At 52.6% G+C, this 16,996-nt stretch overlaps 1 protein-coding gene across 1 annotated transcript; it reads left to right on the top strand.

Moving 5' to 3' along the window:
• Positions 1 to 8,067: 8,067 nt before the first annotated feature.
• Positions 8,068 to 9,825, top strand: LOC119320360 (7-deoxyloganetin glucosyltransferase-like). Its single transcript, XM_037594469.1, has 2 exons — positions 8,068 to 8,663; positions 8,817 to 9,825. The coding sequence occupies exons 1-2, from the start codon at positions 8,141 to 8,143 to the stop codon at positions 9,749 to 9,751; spliced, it is 1,458 nt and encodes a 485-aa protein (XP_037450366.1). The 5' UTR covers positions 8,068 to 8,140; the 3' UTR covers positions 9,752 to 9,825.
• Positions 9,826 to 16,996: the final 7,171 nt, after the last annotated feature.

Raw genomic sequence — 16,996 nt, forward strand, 5'->3', positions numbered from 1 at the left:
CTCTCTCTACGCTACATGGCCGCCCAGATCCACGCTCGCGTGGAAGCTATGGTGAGTGTGACCCAGCCACAACTTGCTTTGCTTCCTCGAGCCGACTCGCTCTACAGATCCGCCGCAATCTAACCCGTGCCATGCAGGAGAGCCTGACCACGGCAGCATAGGTAGCGGCAGGAAGCACCTTGTCTCTGGGAAGGAGGCGGATGAGGAGTACGGAGGAGGGTATGGTCGGGTGGACGAGGAGGTGGAGTTCCGGCTGCCGAGAGGCCACCGGCCGGTGGCGAACCTCGACACGGAGGGGCTGGAGCAGGCGTCCGTCGACACGCAGCTCGCCTCCTCCAACGTTGGCTTCAGGCTGCTGCAGAAGATGGGCTGGAAGTCCGACAAGGGCTTCGGCAAGAACGAGCAAGGTTTGTTTCCTCTGCTCATCTCACTAAAGTTCGGATGGCTATTGTTGATAGATGAAAACAAGTGTGGGGTAGAACAACAAGATAGGGTTAGAATTCAGTCTCTGACTTCGTTCAATTTTGCTCTATAGAGGATGTAAGTCTGATTCCACCATCCCAGCAGACACCCTAGTTTCATTTTACTCTAAAAGATGCATAGAGGATTAATCTGTAGTAGCTTGCTCGTTGACTCATGAAACAAGAGCATCTTGGTACTTCATAAATGGAACATGTTCTTTTATTTCTGCATCATCTTTTGTTCTGAAGCTATTTTGTTCATCTGTAGTAGTTTCTGCTATGGAATAGTGTAGTTTCATCTGTGATCCTATCTTGGTCTTATCCACGATCTGTGATGCTACCTTGTTCTTATAACAAATACATTTTTCAATTTATGCATTACAGGTCTGAAGAATGAGCGCGCAGGTGATCCTGCGGCCAGAGGAGAGGAGGCAAACATCCAGCACCAACTGGGTTAAACTCTGCTTCAGTTTGTACGAGTGAAAACTGAAATTGATCTTACAAGTGGCTCAAAACGTGAGACTGCCTGATTCCATTTTAAGGTTGTCACTAACCTGGTAGCTTTATTTGGTGATGCAGTTTGTAAGTTAAAATGATGCCCAGGGTTCAGGCCATGTGTGATTTCTCTTGACGTATGTGCTCCTCCCATGCTATGTCTCTCTGTTGAATAGATAGGTTCAGTTTTCTTTTGTTCTATTTCTAGTTTAAGCATAAGCAGGTTCTAGTAAGTGTCTATGCATGTGGCTCATGAGTCGGAATCTCTAATCTAATTAGGGACTGCAGACCTGCTGTGTCATGTGCAAACTTGCTTGCATTCAGTTCAGAAATTTCTGAATTCTTTGATGTTTGCTTTCACTCAATGATTGTGGTAGTCAAATTAGATGCCTCCTCTGCTGCAATTCACTCGTCTCCCTGTCATGGTTTGTCTTGAATTTTGGTAGTGTGACAAACACATTAGTAAATTCTAGTTTTTGGGTGCTAATTCTAGTTACTTTATATGAAGCAAAAGTTATCTTGCAGCCGTCTAATGTGCAATTCTAATAATATTTCATATCCTGTTTTTTTAGTTGTATATGTCATTCATGCATTAATTCCTTTTCTTATGTACCAACTCTCTAATCATGTTTTTTGTTTTTTGGGTTGCTATCTTAGGAGAGTGTCCTATATGGGGAAGCAAAGCAGCAACATGTTGCTCCTTTGGGAGGTCGGCTCCTGGACCATTTGTGCTCTGCTTGATACTGACAGATGCTGAGATGCATTGATGCTGAGATGTAAGTGAGATGCTGAGGACCATTTGTCCTATTTGTATTGTTGCTGCATTGATGCTGAGATGTAAGTGAGATGGATGCATTTTTCCTGGAATTTGGTTGTGACAGGCAAGACTTACTGTATGTGAGCTTGTGAGCTCGCTTTAGTGTTCTTTCCTGTAATACTGTAAGCGAGATGGATGCATTTTTTGGTGCGTGTAGTGTTCTTTACTGTACTCATGTAATACTGTAAGTGAGATGCATGTATAAGTGAGAATTATTGAGTGTTTGCTGTTCAAATGTGTAAACTGGAAATCATGAGTGAATAAAAAGACCAAATGTTCTATTGGACCAAATAATATATGGGCTCTAAAAAGGCTATGGCCCAATTAATAGTGGACTAGAACATTGTTTATTTCTGGAAAACATAAAAAAAAGGCTTAACGAAATGGTATGCAAAAGGGCCATGCCCCAGAAAATTAAAAGGCTGCATTGTTGGGCTTGGCCCATGAAGCTGACGAAAAATTCATACAAAAAAATATATAAATGGGTTGAACTAATGGGCTCGGCCCATGTAAAACGCCGAATCAGACCGGACTGATTCTTATCCACGTCAGCTTGCCATGCTGGATGCCTATGTGGCCTGTGGAGGTTGCTAGTGACCAAAAATTTGGTCGTGAAACCAACAACCTTTTACATATCACAAAGAAAGTCACTAATTTCAGATTACGACCGCCAACTTTTGACCTTTTGTTTTTGGTCACAAAAAGGTCGCAATGAAAAACTATGACCTTTCAGCGACCAATAGTGAGGGTCACAAGTTGACATATTTTTTGTAGTGAGCTAGGTTGGTGCTCACGAACGCCAGCCTCTCCTCACTGCTGCAATTTACTATGGGTCTGTTCCTCCCAGCAGAAGGGGTTCATGCCAAGATGGACACACCTCAGTCTCGTTTCTTTTGGGAAGGATCGGGACCCAAACGCAAGTACCACATGGTAAAATGGGCTGCGGTGTGCCGTCGCAAAGCCCAGGGAGGGCTAGGGATCACAAACACCAGAATCTTAACCATCGCACTGATGTGCAAATGGATATGGAAGCTTTCGCAGGGGGCGACGGGTCTGTGGGTTGACCTGTTGCGTGCCAAGTACTTCCCGAAAGGGAATTTTTTCGAGGGTGTGGCGAGGGGATATCCTTTCTTGAACGATCTTCAGGCGGTCTGGCCGGCCTTCGCTCTGGGAGCCAAGTTCTCCATTGGCAACGGCCGTTCGGCCCGTTTCTGGCTAGACCATTGGGTGGGATCCCAACCCCTTTGGTCAGACTTCCAGGACCTTTACGTTCTGGCTGTCAACCCGGAGCAAACTGTTGCCACGGCACTTGCCCCTTCCCCCCCGGTGATCCATTTCAGAGGTGAGTTAACGGGGACAGAACAAGCTCACCTGACAGAGTTGCTTGCTCTCATCGCGCCGGTGTCACTGTCCACATCCGCGGACACAGTGACCTGGGCCCTCACCCCGTCCGGCAAGTTTTCGGTCAAGTCACTTTACCGTAAGCTGTGTCATGGCCAGTCCTTCCAGGTGCCGAAGGGCTTGTGGAACTCGCGTCTCCCGCTTAAGATTAAGGTGTTCTTTTGGCAACTGTTTCGTAACAGGCTGCCCACTTCGGCTAACGTTGCCAAACGCAATGACCCATCGACCGGCCTGTGTGCGATATGTAACGTCGCGGAGGACGCGAACCACGTATTCTTCCGTTGTCCGCTGGCACGTTTTGCTTGGAGTGCCGTTCGTGCAGCGGCCAATACCTCCTGGGACCCTCGGTCGGCCTCCGACCTCGTGGCCATAGTAGACTCTGTTCAAGGAGGCAACAATCGTGTGCTTTGGAGTTGCATCGGAGCCTTGGCCTGGGCTCTCTGGCTCACTAGGAACAAACTAGCGATCGAGGGTATCTTCCCATCCCACCCTGCTAACATAATTTACAAATGCAACCTCTTCCTGCAGCAGTGGAGTCCGTTGGCGAGGCGTAAGGATGCCGAGAAACTGAAGCAAGCTCAAGATCGTCTTCGCCAGGTCTACGTTTTGGCTAGGGAGCCCTTCGCCACTTCAATGCCGTGAGGTGGCCCTTTTGTCACGCGAGCGAGCCCGTGTGCTCTATGCTCTGGCTTCGGGCCTTGTATTTGCATCGATGCGTGCTTCTTTTGGCCCGTTTTAAACTCTTGTGACTCCGCGTCGGCGTGGCCTGAGCCTCCGTGCTCGTGTTTGATGGTGTAAGACTCTATTTGTTACGCTGCCTAAGTTGTGAGTTTTATTAATTTAAAGCCGGACGCATCTAGCGTCTTTGTTCTTAAAAAAAATGGCTAGGGCTACGCACACCGTGCTGGCCGGCGGCCGTGCTTATCGTCGCCGGTACCGTCCAAGCCAGCCAGGGCAATCTGCAGGATTCACCAATAGTATTTCGTACTACGTGTTTCTTGACATCGATGTTCGTTTGACTACGTGCCTTGATTTTTGTCTCGGCGCGTGAAAGTTCGATGCTCCTACAGCAGCTACATGTGCATACGGAGGAGAGGCACGCAGAGATCCGCCGATTATCCGCACGTCTCGCAGTCTGGGTACAAAGTGACCTGCACGAGTCACAGTCTATCTACATACAATGATGGTGAAACAGACGGCTAATTGTCACTGCTCTCGCAAGTTGGACGATATGACAGCGCTGCGCCTCGATTTCTCATATGGACCTTGAGCTCACCCAAAAGGAAAACGAAATGCATTCAGAGAGTTGTTGCCTTCTTTCTTTCGTCCCCATTGCCCAGGACAGGCCACGCTGAAGGCGACTGCATGCCGGGATTACGGGTCAAGGAGGTGTACAGATTTGCTAACCATCGACCATGCTACTCCAAACACGCAACAACTCACCACCCACCAGCTAGCTAGCGGACTAATTTTCTCCTCTATGATAATACGTGTCTCATTCATATCATAAAAAATTAAAGTATATGTCGCATAAAGGCCGACATGGCAAACCTGAAAAGATAGCAAAACGTCTCTGAGCTTGACACGAACGTCCGTCATCTGCCTCCAACACCACCACAGCAGCCACTAAAAAAATGGCGGATCACCTTCTCACCAGATCTCGACTCCACTTCATCACTGATATGCAGCTTTGCGGACTTTCAAGTTGGCTCGCCAAAGGCAAAACTATTACCGTTGAACGAACCAGATCAGCGTAACACCCCGGACATGTCGTCGAACTCCAGATCTGGCACCCCACATGACTAAGATGTCGGAGGAGGAAATCATATTTGCAATCCACGAACCACGAGCCCAGCACACATTCCGTCTTCCAGATATCGTCGATGCAGACCACAATCTGCATCCGCTCCTCGACTACCTCCCAAACTCCGCATCAACGTTGGAGCAGACGTCGTCGCAACGGCGGAGTCTAAAGACAAATGTCCACCGCAAGGATGCCGCCACCGCCATGAAATCCCCGCTTGAACAGACTGGTTCCCAGATCCTTCACCGACCATAGAGACGACCGCCTCGCTGGAGAAGAATCTGGAGCTTCTTTATTCAGCATCGTCGTCGCTGTTGTCGAAGCCAAGATGATGAACGATCCAAAATCCTAAGCTTCTTGGGCCCTAAATCATAAAGCTAAAACAATCCACACACGCGGGATCCGGCGACCCCCCTCGCCACTGACAACCAAAAGGTCGCCGGCGGAGGAGAGCCGACGGAAGGAGCGGCTCTCTTGGCGGTGGCGGCTAGGTTTCGCTACCAGGAGGAAAACGACCTTGTCGCAGACCAACCAGGCCACCGCGCAACGCATGTAGCGGAACTAAATTAAGTCATACGTGCATACGTTTAGTAAGGGCATCTACAAATGGAGTTGTCTAATCCAGGGCTATATACGCCCGCGACGCTCCGGGACTCACCAATAGACAATGACCAGGCGGCCCTTAAATAGTTCAATTTGCAACCATAATTTCTACTTTCAAAACATCAGATAAATGCCAATAGATGCACATAGATCATCATGACAAGATAATTAGTGCACACAAATACAATTATTCGTACTTAAGAGTACATAATTCAAACATTGTTCAAACATAAAAATGGTTTATAGTCATAATTATAAAAATAAAAGCAAAGTTTATTGATTTCCAGCATGGATTCACATATGCTCCACAAAATCATTGAGAAGTTGCATATGCATCTGTTGATCTTGAAATTGTTGATGCATCTTCAGAAAATTTGACAATATGCTCGGCCTATTGTTTCGGGTGGCGGACCTGAACATCGGGCTTCTCAAAATCATGTGTCGGTTGCCCCTTCACCCTCATCCTCGACAATCATATTGTGTAAGGTGACACAACATATCATGAACTATCAAAGTGTCTTCGCTTCTCACATCATTGCAGCTCCACGAACAATATCCCAACAAGCTTGAAGCACTCCAAATGCCCTCTCCACATCCTTCCTAGCTGCCTCTTGCAGTGTTGCAAAGTGACTTTGATTGTTTCCATGAGGATTGCATATGGTATTCAAACACCGCCATTGAGGATATATACCAACAATGAGGTAATACCCATTGTTGTAATTGTGTCTGTTGACGGTCTAGTTGCACGGTGAAGATTCCCCATCACAAAGCCTATTGAACAAGGGACATCATTGGAGCACATTGATGTCATTGCATGAACTTGGCATGCCAAAGAAAGTATACAGAATCCATAAATCTTTCGATCTCACTGCTTCAAGTATGAAGGTGGCTTCTTTGACATGACCTTGGTATTACCCATGCAAACCTTTTGGGCAGTCATTCCATTGCCAGTGCATGCAATCAACTGGACCCAACATACCCGAAAATCCTCTTGATGCTCTAATTGCCAATAGCTTTTTGTGTTCTCCATAGTTGGCTATCTCAGATACTTTGGTCCAAACACCTTCACCACAATGTGTGCAAATTGCACTGTCGTGTTCAGAACCGTGGTATCTCCCGTCTGGATTTCAGTATAAATTGCATCTGTGGCCTTACCATAAGCAAGCATCATGAGAGACAGTTGTGCATTTCTGCAGAAGAGAGAAAGAAAGTTGTCTGCAACAATCCTTCCTCAACTTGAAGTTGTCACCCGCCTTCTCCATGGCAGTCATTACAGGTAAGAACAAATTTCTGCTCATTCCAAAGCGACATTGAAAGAAACCTTCATAGTATGTTGGGTCCGCCGTGAAGTAGTCCGTGTACAAAAGCCGTGCACTGAAAATCCTATTCGGGGAACAACTCTCCGGTCCTTTATGAAACCTTGAAGTTCAGGAAGTGCTCCTATAGCTTCTCCGGCTTCTCTTGGATACTCATCATCATCGCCACCATCATTTCAGCATCTTCGTCGTTCGGATACGGAAAATCGATGAACTCGTTGAGTATGACTTTGTCAAGGTTGGCGTTTTCATAGGCATCATTCCACGACGAATCCATCTGTGACCTAGATATAACAAAAAGAATAAAAAAATCCGCTCGGACATTTCATCGAACACATGGTGCGCGAGGTGTATATCCGCAGGAGCAGGATGTACTGGAACGACGACCTTGATCGGTTGCGATTTGGTCGGCACGGTGGGTGGGCTGGGGCCTGTGGTGGCGTTGTGGCGTATTTATGGGCTGGGGACGCTAATGGACGAACGATGGCGGGGAACTACAGTGGCGGCTGTGCAGACGAGGAAGAAAGGAGAAGAGAAACAAGGATGGCCGGGCAAGGAGAGGGGAGGCCTTCAAGAGAATTGGTGCGGGTCCTTACGGTCAGTCCTATGTGGCGGGCATGTGTGGACGCATCCGGGCGTTACTATATGTGCCTCAACGCACATATAGCACCATGTGACCTACTCCCTCCGTTACTATATCTGCCTCAACGTACATATATATTCATACATCCGTATGTGATTTATAGTGAAATCTCTATAAAGACTTATATTTAGAAACGGAGGGAGTAATTTGGTGTTCACAACGCATGGGACCTTGCCGATTCGGCCCCTTCAGCGCGCACGTATAGCACCATGGCCGGAGCTTGCCGCTGTTGTCCATGCGGCGCCGTTGCGCGCGTACCGACCTCAGGATGACCCATACATGATCACACGCGGCTGCTTTCCGTGCACCATGACCATGAGGTCTCCATCCTCGAAGCAGCCATGCTGCAATAAACAAACAGTTTACTCACCCCAAACAACACGATCCTAATACGTCAAACGTCATCACTTGCGTTATTCATAACAAAATGGATTGATTCTCACTGTCATGCGTCCTGCTACCTGAGCAACCCGTGCCTGCCTATAAATACAGCCGCTCGTGCCGAGGCAGCCAATCCATCACACCGATCCCAGCCAGCCAACCAAGCTACGAAACGAAGCAAGCGCCAGCCGTCGACTGGTCTTGATCGTGTGGGAGAAGATGGGTTCGATCATGACGCCTGCCGCCGAGAAGCCGCACGCGGTGTGCCTGCCGTACCCGGCACAGGGGCACATCACCCCCATGCTCAACGTCGCCAAGCTGCTCCACGCCCGGGGCTTCCACGTCACCTTCGTCAACACCGAGTACAACCAGGCCCGCCTCATCCGCTCCCGCGGCCTCGCCGCGGTGGCCGGCCTCCCGGGCTTCCGCTTCGCCACCATCCCTGACGGCCTGCCGCCGTCCGACGACGACGACGTCACGCAGGATATCCCGGCGCTCTGCAAGTCCACCACGGAGACCTGCCTCGGGCCCTTCCGCAGCCTTCTCGCCCGGCTCAACGACCCCGCCACGGGCCACCCGCCGGTCACCTGCGTCGTCTCCGACGTCGTCATGGGCTTCTCCATGGAGGCTGCCAACGAGCTCGGCCTCACCTACGTCCAGCTCTGGACCGCCAGCGCCATCAGCTACCTCGGGTACCGCCACTACCGCCTCCTCATCGGCCGTGGCATCGTCCCACTCAAAGGTACGTACGTACGTACAGCTTTTAGTTTGTCCCCTACTCAGTGCGCCCGTCACTCGACGCGGCGCACGTTGTGTCTCCAACACGTGCACACTCTGCCCATTATCAGCGTTGATTGAAGCTCTTATCTGAATTTCTATCTTTACGCGCATGCAGATGCCGAGCAGCTGACGAACGGATATCTTGACACGCCGGTGGAAGACGTGCCTGGCCTGAGGAGCATGAGGCTCAGGGACTTCCCGTCCTTCATACGCACCACGGATCCGGACGAGTACATAGTGCACTACGTCCTGAGGGAGACGGAACGCACGGCCGGCGCGTCGGCCGTCATCCTCAACAGCTTCGCCGACCTAGAGGGCGAGGCGGTGGAGGCCATGGAGGCGCTCGGCCTGCCCAAGGTGTACACTCTCGGCCCTCTCCCGCTGCTGGCGCACGAGGAGCGGCCCACGCCGCGCTCGGCCATCAACCTCAGCCTGTGGAAGGAGCAGGAGGAGTGCCTTGAGTGGCTGGAAGGCAGGGAGCCCGACTCCGTCGTGTACGTCAACTTCGGCAGCATCACCGTCATGACCAACGCGCAGATGGTGGAGTTCGCGTGGGGGTTGGCGCAGAGCGGGAAGCAGTTCATGTGGATCATCCGCCGAGACCTGGTGAGGGGTGACGCCGCGGTGCTTCCCGAGGAGTTCCTCGCCGAGACGGCGGGGCGCGGGCTCATGGCGTCCTGGTGCCCGCAGCAGGAGGTGCTGGACCACCCCGCCGTAGGCGCCTTCCTGACGCACAGCGGCTGGAACTCGGCCCTCGAGAGCTTGTGCGGCGGCGTGCCGGTGATCAGCTGGCCATTCTTCGCAGACCAGCAGACCAACTGCAGGTACCAGTGCAACGAGTGGGGCATTGGCATGGAGATCGATAACAACGTCCGGCGCGACGCCGTCGCGGGGCTTATCACGGAGATCATGGAAGGGGAGAAGGGGAAGGGGATGAGGAAGAGAGCGGCGGAGTGGAAGAAGAGCGCGGTCAAGGCGGCCATGCCCGGCGGCTCGTCTCACCGCAACTTTGATGGGCTGGTCTACGACGTGCTCCTGCTCAAGAACTAGTTGTAGATCGACGTCCATTGTAACTATAGAACACTGTATCTTATTTGTTTGTTAAGAAGGTTCGTTTCTTTTGAGAGCGACGGGCCCTGAGTGGTCAGTGTGGTTGTGTAGAACGATAGCGAACAGGCCACTTAGAGCATCTCAACAGCTGCGCTATATAAGGGCATCTCCAGCCGTTGCCCCCAGGAGAGGCAAAAAACCGCCCCCCGGGGCGCACCGGCGCTAAACCGCGCACTGGGGACGTGATGCCCCCCAGTCGCGGCGCCCACGGTTAGTCAAAAAAGTCAAACACGGCGCAAAAACGACTTAAATTTAACGCAAACATCGGCGAGTTCATGCAAACTTAAACATATTTTACAAAAAAAGAAAAAAAAAACTACGCCGTCTCCCTCGCCGCCTCCCCCGCCGCCCGTCCACGCGGTTCTACATGCCGAGGAGGCGGTAGAACCACGTGTAGTCACCGCCGTCGTTGTCATCACCGTCGTCGTCGTCGCCGCCGCCTCCGCCGTCCCTGCTGCATCCCTCCACCGGTTGGCGCGGCGGGTTGGACGGTCCGGGGGCGTCGTCGTCGTCGCTGTCGAGGACCACGACGCCGTGCTCGTCCTCGCGCCCACGCTTGCGGGCGGCGATCTCCTCCAGGGCCCGGCGCTGCCGGACCATCTCGTCGCGGAGGTAGTCGTCCCGCGCCCACCGCATGGCGTCCTCGTCAGAGAAGCCGCGCCGGGCTATCTCCTCGTACTCCGCGGGGAGGACGGGCTCCGGCTTGGGCTCGGCGAGGACGAAGCGGCCGGCTGGTGGAGAGGCGTTGGCGCCGCCGGAGCGGCGGGTGCGCGCGCTGACCGGCGTGTCCTGGGGCTCCGGCTTGACAGGGCGGAGGCAGGGCGAGCCGCCGGACGAGGAGGAGGACCCCCCGGTCTCCATGCGCCTCGGGGTTTAGGAGCTTCCCCAGCGGCGTGAGAAGGAAGGGGGAGCGGGGTACTCCAGGCGCGGCGTGTTGCCGCCCTCGATGTGCTCGAGGACAGCCTCCAACGTGCGCCCGGGCACGCCCCACCACAGACGCCGGCCGGCGGCGTTGAGCCTGCCGGAGGGCACGACGCCGTTGGTGGCCTCGAGCTGCTCGGCCTGACGGCGGCGGAAGTACGCTTCCCAGAGCGGGCTGTCGGGGGCGTACCGTGGCGCCTCCCTCGCCGCACGCGGTAGGTTCGAGCGGATGCGTGCGATCTCCGCACGCCGTGCCGCGCCGGTCGGTACCGGGGGCACCGGCACGCCGCCAGCGCTGATCCTCCACGTCCCGGGCACCCGCATGTCCGGCGGGACCGGGTACTCGGCCTCGTAAAGGAGGCGAGCCTCGTCTTCGTGAAGATGGCGGCGGCCGAAGCCGTTCGCCGCCGCGCCGTCGCCTGGGAAGCGCTCGGCCATGGCTGTGAACTGGGGACGGCGAAAGAGAGGAGAGGAGAGGGAGGAAACGACGGCGGCGGGAGAGTGTGAGTCGCCGAGTGCGCCGGGGCGCTTCATATATAGGCCAAGGCGCGCGTGTCACCGTGTGTACGCGTGGCGGGCGAGGGAGGGCGAGGGACGCGCGTCGTCCGGTCTTCACTGCGCCGCCCGTGAGGCATCAATTGTGCAGGCTGACCGGCGTGGCAGCGCGGCAGCTTTGGTATTGATTCGCCGCGGGAAACGAGGCGACGAGGACGACGAAGGGCCGAGAAGAGAGCCGTGTCGCTGACGCGGCGGGCCCGCGGCTTTTTCGCGCCAAAACAGTTCGCCCGGCGCCCCCGGGCGCCCCCCAGCGCGCCGGGTTCGGGCTGGGTCCGCCGGCGCTGTTTTCGGCCCAAGCCGGCGAAAATCGGGCTCCTGGGGGCGCGACTGGGCCGTTTTTTCAGCGCCGGCGTGAAAAAACGCCTACGGAGGCCTTCCTGGGGGCGTGGCTGGAGATACCCTAAGCGGTGCACCGGAAATTTCTGGTTTTTAGCGCGTGTGGAACCGCTCAGCGAGCTCCAGTGGAGGTGCAATAACCGCGTGTGCGGCATAAAGAGTTCAGCGTCCAGTCTGAGATGCCATCACGCGCCATTTATTTGGTGTGCCCTCTTCCGCGCGCCGCACACTCAAGCGCTCGCGCTGCACCCTCTCCACCGCGCCACTTTCGCCCCGCTCGCGTTGCCGCCGGCGAATTGGCCCGATGGACGGACGCGTCGGAACCCCCCTCACCCCTTCCTACACCCGCGACCCCTCCGCTGCCGCTGCCGCCGCAAACCCTAGCACGGGGAGCTTTGGCTTCGCCTCCGCCGGTGCTCCTCCAAGCACCAGCATCACGCGCGACCTTTTCATGCCGCCACGGACGGACACGGCGGCGGCGGGTGGCGTCGCGCCGGCGCCCGCCGTGAAGCCACATGCCCCCTCTTGAAGCTCCTAAATGCGGCGCGGGCGAAGAAGGGCAAGGTATCCGCGAAGAAGAACAAGGCGGCGGACGACTCCTCTAGGCCGTCGAAGAAGAAGCTTGCAGGGCGTGCGACGGACGCGCCGACGACCGATGCCGGCGAGCCCACTTGTTGAGCCGGCAGCCGACGCGCACAAGGTGTTTGATGAAATGCCCACAAGGTAAAATTTCGTCAACTTCTTTTGCTGTTGTTTTTTGAATGCATACATATGGATAGCTTATTTTCTTCGTTGGATATAGTTTGTAGTTACAATGATGAGGCATATATGTCAACTATGGGTGTTGGCTCCAACAATTCTCATTGGTCTCAAACCAATGAGATGCATTTCGATGGTCATGAGTTTGAGGTGGACAAGGATGATGAGGGCATCGTCGATGCACCGAAAGGAAGAGGGGGCAACTACACCATGGATGAAGACATCTTGCTATGCAATACTTAGTTGCAAGTGTCGAGGGATCCCTCCATTGGAGGGGATCGAAGTAGACATGCATATTGGCTCCGGATGAAGGAACACTTTGATGTACACAACAAAAGTAGAATTGACCAGTCCGAAAGATCTCTTCGCTCCCGGTGGCCGACAATCAACCGAGATTGTCAAAGGTGGGCGACCGCACTTAAGGCAGTTGACAAGTTGTACCCAAGTGGCACTAATGATAGAGATAGGGTAAGTGCCATTTCTTTCATGATTCTTCCATGTTCATCATGCATCTTCTTGGTGTTGCTAGTGCTAACTTGTTTTTTTGTAGCTCAATATTGCACAAAACTTGTTCCAAGGAGAGGAGAAAAGACCAAAAAAGGGAAGATCAAGAAAGGAAGACCATTTACCTTGCCTCATTGCTATAAAGAATTGAAGGATGATAAGAACTGGAAGCCCCGTGATGCTATCGATGATGATGATGAGAGCAACAAACGCAAGCGAACTATTGATTTGGATGATGATGAGGAGGAGGCATCAAGTGATGACGGCAAGAGAAACCCTACACCAAACTCGGTTCTGTACTCCAAGCCAAAAAGACCGGATGGATGCAAGAAAGACAAAAAAGAAAAGAAGAAGAGGAAAGGAAATGACGAGCTAAAAAATGCTATGGAAGCTATTGTGAAGGAAAGAAAGGAAGCGAACGAGGCGAGGAAGATGGCAAGGAACCAAGATGTCGCGGCCGAAGAGAGGAGGTTGGCGGCTGAGGAGAGGAGGGTGGCGGCCGAGGAGAGGAAGGTGGCATTGGAGGAGAGGAAGGTGGCCATGGAGGATCGAACTAGGTTGTTGGAATGGGAGAAGTACTTGTTCTTCATGGACACATGTACCCTCGATGAGAACCAAAATGAGTACGTCAATCTTGCCCGTGAAGGCGTCTTGGTCAAAAAATGAGCCATGGTTGGCGGTGGCATGGGCGGCATGGGTGGCGGTGGCATGGGCGGCATGGGAGGCGGTGACATTGGCAGCATGGGAGGCATCGGTAGCTTCGGAGCCACCATAGGCGACATGGGTGGCATGGGTGGCTTCAGAGCTACCATGGAGCCCATGGGAGGCATGGGTGGCTTCAGAGCTACCACAGGAGGCATGAGTTTTGCGTCTCTCATTGGAGGCATCGGAGCACCTCCGGGCGGCATGGGCGGAATGTCTTCCAGTGTGCCTCGTCACACACCTTCCGTTGAAGATCTTGCCAACACCTTCCAAGCTACACATGCTGATGCAGCGCACGACAATGAAGAGGAGGAGGAAGAATCGTCTTCGGATGAGTATTTTGAATCGGAGGAAGAGGAGTATGAAGACGAGGACAAGGCATGATTGTTGACGGGTCATTCATTTGTGTGAACTTTTATGTCATGAACTTGGTTCAAATTTTGAACTTGGTTGGATGATGTTGTGGGTATGAATTTGAACTTTTATGTCATGAACTTGTTTGGGTGATTTTAATCTATGCCATGTCTTTGTTTTGATGTTTGAAATATCATCATCCTCTCCAAAATGCAACATATGGGAACTGGCAAGCACCGGCTTCTCGCGCACACTGCAGTTTAGCGCGTCTGTTAGAGCGGCTCAGGTGCGCTATTATTTGCAGCGGCAGCTGGATCAAGCGCTCCTCACCGCGTAAAAACTCGCGATCAACGCGATGCAAACGCTTTTTTACGCGTCACGTGTTGCGCGGCTGTTGGAGATGCTCTTAATCCAATTGTACTAGTAGGAGTGTAGGGCCGAAGAAACAAATGGCCCATGGCTACTCGCTGCTATATATGACCTACATTCGTTGGATTAGATCGGGTGGCTTGGCTTGTTTCTTTCTGTCGGTATATAAGAGCATGGTTAGAGCAAGGTTAATAGCATAGCCGGCTATAATCCATTGCCACATCACCTAAAATAACAACACATTTAAACATTACTTAAGTCCGAATAGGGAACGCTATGACTTTCAAGTAACAGAACCATCACAATATCTTCACCCTTAAGCGAATCATCGATGACTTCATACTCTGGACGCACTTGATGAAGAAGCTGGCACACAAACAGGCCGCGTCCTCATGGTGTTCCTATCTCTTATGATGATTACACGTGCTTATGTAATTCACCTTTGTAATCAGGCAAACGTTGGGTTAAAAAATTGAGGGTTGTTTCGTTTGGATGTGAAGAAATCAAAGGAATGTAACCAAGCAAAGGAATAGCACATGACTGAGATGTCAAAACAGAGCAACTCCAACAGGGCGACCCATTTTGTTCGCCTGCGTCCGTTTGGGTCGGCGTAGACAAAGGTGGAGGCCCAGCGCGCCGACCCAAACCTAAATCTCGCCCGCCTGGCATCCGTGCCAATCCATTTCCGGCCCAAAATTGAGCCTGAAATGCGTCGGCGTGGACGCTCCGCGCGTCTCCTCGGCGTCCGCCACGGCCCCACTTGTAGGCGGCCCAACTACCGCATGTCGTCTAATTTATGATGACCACCGACAGCGAGCCCACTAGTCAGCCAGTGGAAGCATCCTTTTTTAACCACGTGTGTGGCGGGGCCGTCCTCACCCACTTCCGTCCACATCTGCCCCCCACCCCCTTGTGCTTCCTTGCCGATGACACCAAACCCTAGCAAGTAATGGGCCTCTTCGGCAGCAGCAGTGGCAAGGGAAAGGGCACCCCCGATGCCTCATCCTCCTGTGCTCCTCCTCCCCCTCCTCCTCCTCCAGCGCCAGCACGTTTCCGCCCAGGTCGCCAGCGTCTACACATCTCGGTGCACCAAGCACGGTGGCACCGGGAGTACGGGTAGCCGCTGCCCTACGGCAACGTCACGCTAGCGCACCACTGGCACCTGGATCCGCACCAGATCCCGGTGCCGGTCACTACTAGTGAAAAGCCTAGCAGCAGCGCGGGTTCTAGGTATATCAGTAGCGCGGGGTGCGGCGCTACTAATAAGGCGCTACAGCTAACACGTAGCAGCAGCGCGTGCGCCCCCGCGCTACTGCTATATAAGTGTAGCAGCAGCGTGCTGCATGGATGCTCGCTACTTCTAATAGCTCTAGCGCGCTTTACCTATACGCGCTACTGCTATTGTCACGCTACTGCTAATTTCAATAGTTTTTGAAAAAAAATCTGCATATTTGTTTTGTATTTGAATAGGCTTTATACAAGAATCTTTAGCACATACAAATGTCATCATGATACACATACAAATGGCTGCGAGACCACAAATGTAATCATAGCATATACATACAAATAGTCTCATCATAATCATCATCCAACACAAAGTGGTATCTCGTCATCATCTCAAAAATAGCGATACATGCAAGTCTCGAATACTTGCAACTACAACGCCATCCATCTAAACAATGGTATACGCGAGAAGAGTTATCACTATGAGTGAGAGCGGAACTATGCAGTACATGAGGCGGCGGTTACGAGTCCTCTCTCTCGCTAGCGTGAACCTCAAGTAAATAGCTTCTCCTTTTTGTCTGCTTTTGAAGCCTTTATGGCTGGCGCCCGAGACCCCACTGATACGTCTCCAACGTATCTATAATTTTTGATTGCTCCATGCTACTTTATCTACTGTTTTAGGCAATATTGGGCTTTATTATCCACTTTTATATTATTTTTGGGACTAACCTATTAACTGGAGGCCCAGCCCAGATTTGCTGTTTTATGCCTATTTCAGTGTTTCGAGGAAAAGGAATATCAGACGGAGTCAAAACGGAACGAAATCAACAGGAGAAGTTATTTTTGGAAGGAAAGCCACCCGAAGGACTTGGAGTGCACGTCAGGAGATACGGGAGGTGCTCACGAGGGTGGGGGTGCCCCCCTGGGCGCACCCTCCTGCCTCGTGGGACCCCCGTAGCTCCACCGACGTACCCCCTGCACCCATATATACCTACGTACCAAAAAACTTTCAGAACAGAACCTAGATCAGGAGTTCCGCCGCCGCAAGCCTCTGTAGCCACCAAAAACCAATCGGGACCCTGTTCCGGCACCCTGCCGAAGGGGGATCCCATCACCGGAGGCCATATTCATCATCCCGGTGCTATCCATGACGAGGAGGGAGTAGTTCACCCTCGGGGCTGAGGGTATGTACCAGTAGCTATGTGTTTGATCTCTCTCTCTCTCTCTCGTGTTCCCTCTATGGCACGATCTTGATGTATCCTGAGCTTTGCTATTGTAGTTGGATCTTATGATGTTTCTCCCCCTCTACTCTCTTGTGATGAATTGAGTTTCCCCTTTGAAGTTATCTTATCGGATTGAGTCTTTTATGAGAACACTTGATGTATGTCTTGCGATCCACTTGATGTATGTTTTGGTGATCAACTTGCGGGTTTCGTGACATTGGGAACCTATGCATAG

The sequence above is a fragment of the Triticum dicoccoides genome, chromosome 6B (assembly GCF_002162155.2).
Source record: "Triticum dicoccoides isolate Atlit2015 ecotype Zavitan chromosome 6B, WEW_v2.0, whole genome shotgun sequence".
NCBI classification, from domain to species: domain Eukaryota; kingdom Viridiplantae; phylum Streptophyta; class Magnoliopsida; order Poales; family Poaceae; genus Triticum; species Triticum dicoccoides.

Bases quoted from the DNA above. Each gene is read 5' to 3' on its own strand.
- LOC119320360 (XM_037594469.1), top strand. From the start codon at position 8,141: ATGGGTTCGATCATGACGCCTGCCGCCGAGAAGCCGCACGCGGTGTGC. The intron at 8,664-8,816 runs GTACGTACGTAC...ACGCGCATGCAG, and splicing joins TGGCATCGTCCCACTCAAAG to ATGCCGAGCAGCTGACGAAC.